The 6,830-nt window shown below is 53.9% G+C and overlaps 1 protein-coding gene across 1 annotated transcript; it reads right to left on the reverse strand.

The window, feature by feature from the left end:
• Positions 1 to 509: 509 nt before the first annotated feature.
• SPATA19 (spermatogenesis associated 19) lies at positions 510 to 6,494 on the reverse strand. Its single transcript, XM_024756874.1, has 7 exons — positions 6,339 to 6,494; positions 6,114 to 6,170; positions 5,532 to 5,624; positions 5,263 to 5,354; positions 2,209 to 2,286; positions 1,852 to 1,927; positions 510 to 675 (listed from the first exon to the last, which is right to left on the reverse strand). The coding sequence occupies exons 1-6, from the start codon at positions 6,414 to 6,416 to the stop codon at positions 1,861 to 1,863; spliced, it is 465 nt and encodes a 154-aa protein (XP_024612642.1). The 5' UTR covers positions 6,417 to 6,494; the 3' UTR covers positions 510 to 675; positions 1,852 to 1,860.
• Between the last annotated feature and the right edge of the window lie 336 nt (positions 6,495 to 6,830).

Consider the following 6,830-nt stretch of genomic DNA (forward strand, 5'->3'; position numbering starts at 1 on the left):
AACACATCCAACTTCCCTTCAGAAACCATGCCAGCAAGAAGAGAGTGGAGCAAAATATTCAAAGTGTTGGGGGGGAAAAAACCCCTAGACTTCTGTATTCTTCAAAGCTGGCCTTCAGAATGAAATGGAAATACTTTCTCAGACAAAGGAAACTGTTGCCAGCAGACCTGCCTTGCAAGAAATGTTAACAGTTCTTCAGGAGGAACAAGGATGTAGGTCAGAAACATGGGTCTACATAAGGAAAGGAAGTGCTCTAGAGGAGGAGTAAATGAACAAAAAATACTTGAGTGAAATAGACATGCCACACCTTCCCCAGGAAGTCCTCCTGCCCCAGCACAGCCCTGCCCCTAACACCCCAGGAGCCCCAGCTATCCTGCTTCACACAATGGTAGGGGCCTGTCAGCTGTCTCCCCGCAAGGCTGAGAGCCTGTGTCCCCAGAGGCAAGCCCATGATGTGCTCAGGGTCCAATGAATGAATGATGGCAAAGCACTCACACCAGAGGCTGGGATGGTGGTTAAATAGTGCATCTCTTTATCAGCAGTTCAGCAAGAAGACTCCAGTGCTGCCACTGTCACAAGGAAGCGCTCACCCACTGGATTCTCTCTGCCCAGGTGTGGTCGCTCCTCAGGTCAAGGGGGGTTGGACATCCTTCCGACACAGGCAGCTCCTTGACCCTGAAGGGCATCAACCTGGGAGGCAGGGAAATGCCCAGGGGCGCATCACGGAAATGTGCAAAGGCTGACAGGCAGGGCTGGCAATGCCTCCTTAAGCCCGCTGCTCTCGACATTCAGAGCAGGATGCAGGAGTGGGAAGACCCACGAGGAGGAGGGGTGGTGTCAGGCAGAGCTGGTGCAGGAGCCTGGCTCTGCACCTTCAAACACAGAGGTGCCAGCAGGCACCCCCGACTCCTCGTCCCTGCTGACGTTAGCAAACCACTGACATGGCGCTTGCCACGTGCTGGACCCCATGGTCCACAAGGCAACGTCCTGAAGTCAGGAAACAGGCACCAGGGCATGAAGCAATCGCCCACGCTGGAGCTGGAAGAAAGCCATCACCTGCTCCCCAGGGTGGCCTAACCTCTACTGTGAGTACAGCTGCACCACCACACCCTCCTCTTACAGTCATTTGGGTCAGATGAGAAACCTAGGCAAAATGTCTTGTGCAGAGCTGGCATACAGTAAGCGCTCAATAACTGCTAGCATACACCTCCACGGCCCTCCTCTAAGCATGCTGGTGGCCCCCCATCAGCCGCCACGAGGATCAGCATGGTCTCTACTGCGTGGCAGGGGTGCAGCAACCCTTCCCGGACAGGTACCTCCTGGAGAGGCAACTCCTGGCCTTGGCACACCACCTTCCAGAGCAGCACCAACAGCCGCTGCCATGACCGCTGGTGCCGTGTGCAGGCCGAGAGGCCACACGGCCCAAGGTCACGGCCCTGATCGGGGGCCGGGCCAAAACCTGTGCACCCTCCCTCCCACCCCAGTGCTGTGTGACCCTGTGACTCAGAGAGGGGTCAGCAGACCAGCAGCAGCTACACCCAGACCAGAGCTTCAGGTCCCACCACAGCCTCGACCGCCCGGCCCCTGAGACCCCGGGGCCCATGGACAACTGAGAAGCACTGGTCTGCGACCCCACAGTGAAGACTCAGAGACGCAAACCTGACCTTGACTCCAAGTCCTTCTGGAAATCTAAGAGGCGTGGCAGGAGCCTCAGGCAGCTGCCTGCTCCCCGACCCCCAGTGGCCCAGGTGCAGGCCCCTCACTGGTATTCTCAAGCGCCACCCAGTGCGCCGGCTCCCTGCCCAGGGAGGCCGTCCTCTGGCCTGGCCCCTCACCTGTCAGCCCTCTCACCTGCTGCTCTCAGCAGTCTGAGTAGGAATTTCTCTTGTGAAGCTCCTGAGATGCCTCATTCGTAAGATGGCATATGCTGCAGGGGACAGAGGAGAGGAGAGGAGAGGCAGTGGGGAGACCACAGGGCGGCAGAGCCCCCCCGAGAGCACAGACCCAGACCGTCGCACAGGGCCGGGTGGGCCGGCAGCCCGAGCCTAGGCCCAGGAGCTGAGTCCTGGGAAGAGGCGCTCAGCCCAGAAGGGCCCCTGGCTTGGCCGGGCCCAGGGCTGGAGCTAAGGGAGACCCACGGAGAGGCCAGCAGCACTCCACCCACCTGCCCCCAGTTAGGACACGAATCAACTCCTCTCAAACGCTTACCTTCGTCTCACCTGCTCTATCCGTTCTCGCATGGCATCATTTCTCACCTCGCTTGGCACTTGGAAGATACGGGTATGGCTGCAAAACACCATCAGACGTTGGGGTTCCCGGGTTCCTTCTCTTCTAACCAGTCACCGTGGAACCTCCAGGGTTGGAATCACAGGGGACCATAGCTCTGACCCTGTCACCATGAGCTTTTGAGCTGCACCTTCACCCTCCTTGTATCAGTAACACAAAGCATTCTTTTTACTAACCAAGTACCCCTGAGCCCCCCAATGATCCTGGGCAGGTAGCAAATGGTCCTAAGGAGAGTCAAGGAGATGGAGAGGTTATGCGCCTTTGCTAGAGTTACAGAGGGAGTCTGAATTCCTCTCCAGCTTCGTCACCAGCTCTCTATCATCAGCACTGTGCCACAGTCACTATGGTTTAGAGATCCTTCTAGAACATTCTGTCACAAAGAAGCTGCAGGCTCCTCTTTGCTGCTGTTTTTGTTTTATTTCACTGTTCTGGACTTGCCTTCCTCACCACAGTCCACTTCATGCCCTTCCCAACTCCACACCCCAACAAACCCTCACAAACCCTCCACTCCAGGAAAAGCAGCCTGCCCACCGGACCACCATTCTTGTGCACACCGGACCACCCCATGCTTGACAGTGCCTTCTGGGTAAGGCCTTGCTCTAGGTGCTTTGGGGTTTTCCCTGTGAATTCAGCTTTGATACCGCCTATGAGGACCCGCACCCCAAACGTGCTCCGGAATATGGCTCATATAAAATGGAGCTGGTCAGTGCCCAAAGAGAGAGAGAAGAAAGGACAGAGGGCCTGAGGGGACAGGGGGATGCCTCCGAGAAGAAGGGGACACAGAGGCTGGATGGGGTTGGCCAAGATGCCAGGCTCCTGCCCGTGTGGAAGGCCCTACCTGGCTCGGGCTCCTGTGTGTCCAGTCCCTGCCCAGACACGGGTCAGCCCAGGTGAACGTCCTGCTAGGAACCCTTCTGAAGCCTAGGCAGCAAAGCCGAGAACCTGTGCAGCCCGGCCCCCTACTGTGCCCTCCTACTGGTGTCCCCAACATGTCCTTCAGTGCTCACATGCTTCTCCACCCAGGTCACTTGTATCCTTTCAAATGGGGAACTTGGTTTATGTTGTTCTCTCTTCCAGAGGCCCTAGCAAACATCAGGTGGCCAGTACACATCTACCATATAAATGAGCATTCAGTGGTGCTTAATAAAGGGATATGCAACCCTGACTACGTACTTAATGAAACTAATAGGAGGATACCAAAATCAGTGGATCGGAGGGAGAAGCAGGCTGAGTTTATTGGTCTAAAATCTCCACAGAATATCCAGAGTGGAGAACTTGTATGTAGAAAATTGACTGATTTCTGTCCCGTGTCTTCAAAGCTGTAACCTACTTAACGCTACACAGCCAAGCTCTAAAAAATACCAGAGGATGATGTTCAGATTGTCCAAACCAAGAAACTGCAACAGCTAGAGCTGGTAGCGTGGCCAGGTCAGGGGAGGACAAGCCTCCCACATGCAGGGCGGTGGACGGGGGACAGTCACCGATGTTCATGATTTGGGCGACCTTGGCCGGCTTCCATCCAAAAAAACCCTTTCCCAGGGAGGCCTCAAATTAGACCATTCCTCTTATGCAATTCTTGAGCATTTGAATCCTCTTTTAAAATGCTAATGCCACTGGAAGGGGTAAACACAGGAAAACTGTACATCTTGAAGCAAAAACAAATTTCTTGAGAAACATATCTTCCTTGATAGGAGACAGCAAAGCTGGCGATGGGGGCACAGAAAGGAAGTCAAGTCCAGAGATGAGAGAGGGCTCCTTCACAGCGGGGGGAAGCCCAGTGGAACCCCACAATGACTCTACTGGGAAAAGAGACCATCCCAGAATGAGGCAGGGAAGCGTGTGCCGAGGCAGTGAGCCAGGTTCCAGGCCCAGCTCCCCTGCCTGGAGTCTTGCTCTTCAGAGCCAGGAGAGGTGGTGGCAGTGTAGATGGTCTGTGCAGGCTGGGGCTGACAAAACAGCTACTGTGGAGCACAGAATTCTAGCCTCAGGGCTGAGAAACCTCCTCTCACCTCCGCCCAAGACGAGGGCTTTGGCTTTTGCACTTTATGAGCCTATTTTCTTTTTTTTTTTTTAACATCTTTATTGGAGTATAATTGCTTTACAATGGTGTGTTAGTTTCTGCTTTATAACAAAGTGAATCAGTTATACACATACATATATCCCCATATCTCTTCCCTCCTGCGTCTCCCTCCCACCCTCCCTATCCCACCCCTCTAGGTGGTCACAAAGCACCGAGCCGATCTCCCTGCGCTATGCGGCTGCTTCCCACTAGCTAGCTATTCTACATTTGGTAGTGTATAGATGTCCATGCCTCTCTCACTTTGTCACAGCCTACCCTTCCCCCTCCCCACGTCCTCAAGTCCATTCTGTAGTAGGTCTCTTTAAAGTGCAGCCACTTCTGGACAAATCAAGTGCAAAAACAACAGAAATCTGAAATTTATTCAGAAGCATTTAAGAAATGGTAAGCAAGCCCAGTTTTCTAACCCCTCTAGTCATTTTAAAATTTAGCAATGAGCTGGGCTTTCAAAATAGCAAAAATATTCCCTTAAGACCCCAAAGCAAGGGCTTCCCTGGCAGCGCGGGTTCGAGCCCTGGTCTGGGAAGATCCCACATGCCGCAGAGCAACTGAACCCATGTGCCACAACTACTGAGCCTGCGCTCTAGAGCCCGCGAGCCGTAACTACTGAGCCTGGGTGCCACAACAACTGAAGCCTCCATGCCTAGAGCCCGTGCTCTGCAACAAGAGAAGCCACCGCAATGAGAAATGAGAAGCCCGCGCATCGCAATGAAGATTCAACGCAGACAAAAAAAAAAAGAGACCCCAAAGTAAGGCTGAAAAACTCAAAGGAGTCAACGTCTCTAGAGAAGGAGGGCCGAGGGTTTGTGTTGGCCAGTAATCCCAAAGGGGGGGTTTGTGCTTTCTCTGCTTCCCCCTCCCCACAGCGTGCCTAGCTTGGGGCAGATGAGATGCTTTACCTCCATCTTATGAACTGGATTCTTGTTCTTTCCTCCAGGACCTCCTGACTCTGGTTTGTTAACAAACCAGACTTTGAGAGATGGTGTTTCACCTAGGAAATCCGGGTGGAGTCCAGTGGTTACTGCCCAGCAAGGACCCCATGGCCAGGGTGGAGTCCAGCCTGGACAAGCTCTGCCCACTTGCCCAGGACCCTTTGCAGTAGGACCCACCTCCCCCTTTCCCTCCCCTTGTCCCCTCCCCAGGATGGGCGGCTCAAAGGTTCCATTACCTCATCTCTGGTCACATGTACATCTTGGCCATGCGTGGGAGGGCAGTTGGTGGACATCTTCTCCTTTATGTCCTGGGAAGCCTCTTCTTCAGTCTGAAAGACAAGCAATTTCCCTCAGAAAGTGTCACTCTATCTGGCCCCTATTCTCCCTCCTCTTCCTTTTCCCATTTCTTCTTCCCCATCACAACACACACACGCATGTCCACACAAACACGCTGTATCGCTGTATTGCAATTAGCTCGTCTACTGCTACCTTCCTGTGGAATTCCAGGGACTCAGTAAGTCATGGGCCCAAGGTCCTCCTGAGACACCCTGCAGTGGGGCCACGCATCTGAAACCCCCTCCCCTCCCGTGTGCCTGAGAAGCAGGGCGGGGCTGGTGGTGACGCCAGCCCGTCTCTGGCGAGGGGACAGCCCGGGTCCTTCCGGACATGTGGTGGATCAGACACGGCTCTAGGCAGGCTGGTGGGCAATGAGCTTGGGTTTCCTGGTTGTAGGGGGAGGGACGTCCAGCTCCCTGCACCCACTGAGGCCAGCTCTCTACAATCTGTGGTACCCTGAGTCCCAGAGGAATCTCACTCACCTTTTTCAACCAGTGCTGTACTACAGACACAGCCTCGCTCTCCACAACTTCCACGTCCTGCAACAAAGTGGTAAGTCGATGTCCTCAGAATACAGAGAGACCCAGCCCCTCCTCCATTATCCACAGTTAGCACTGTGAGATCTTCTCTCCAGAAGTGCAGCAGGGGCTCAGAGGGGAAACGATACCTGACACACTTTCCACGTGGCTACCACCAGCCCCACTTACCGAACTGACTTTCGGTGGGAAGGGGAACCCGGCACCTTTCCGGGCGAGAATGTACACAATCCATGTTGTAATTATCATCTTTGGACTTACACCAGGCCTCCTTCGTGGCTCCCTCCTTCCACTGAAGCAGGCTGAGAACTCCTCTGGCACAAGGAGGTCCTTGGAGGGAGGTGCCCATCTGATTGGCTGGCCAATGATGATGTGACAATGACCTCCTTTAATCCCCAGGGTCAGAATGTAGAAAAGAAAGGTGAGGAAGTGTCCACATTAGTGATGGCCACAGCTCAGAAATGGAGGTGGGAGGTGGGCAGTCAGGATATGAGCCTGAGAAAGATACAAGAGGGAAGTTACTGAATCAAAGATAGAAATTATGGAGGGTAAGGGAGGCTTACGGCTGGTCACCCACTCTTGAGCACTGCTGAAGCAGAAAGAGATTTTATAGTCAAAAGAATACATTTGTAACAAAATAACCTGGGCCCTCTAGACATTCGT

Source organism: Neophocaena asiaeorientalis, unplaced genomic scaffold (genome assembly GCF_003031525.2).
Source record: "Neophocaena asiaeorientalis asiaeorientalis breed wild unplaced genomic scaffold, Neophocaena_asiaeorientalis_V1.1 scaffold424, whole genome shotgun sequence".
In the NCBI taxonomy this organism is placed as follows: Eukaryota; Metazoa; Chordata; class Mammalia; order Artiodactyla; family Phocoenidae; genus Neophocaena; species Neophocaena asiaeorientalis.

Coding starts and splice junctions, on each gene's coding strand:
- SPATA19 (XM_024756874.1), bottom strand. CDS start 6,416: ATGATAATTACAACATGGATTGTGTACATTCTCGCCCGGAAAGGTGCC. Junction 5,355..5,531: donor TACATGTGACCAGAGATGAG/GTAATGGAACCT, acceptor CGGATTTCCTAG/GTGAAACACCATCTCTCAAA. Junction 2,287..5,262: donor ATCCAGTTCATAAGATGGAG/GTAAAGCATCTC, acceptor GGTGTTTTGCAG/CCATACCCGTATCTTCCAAG.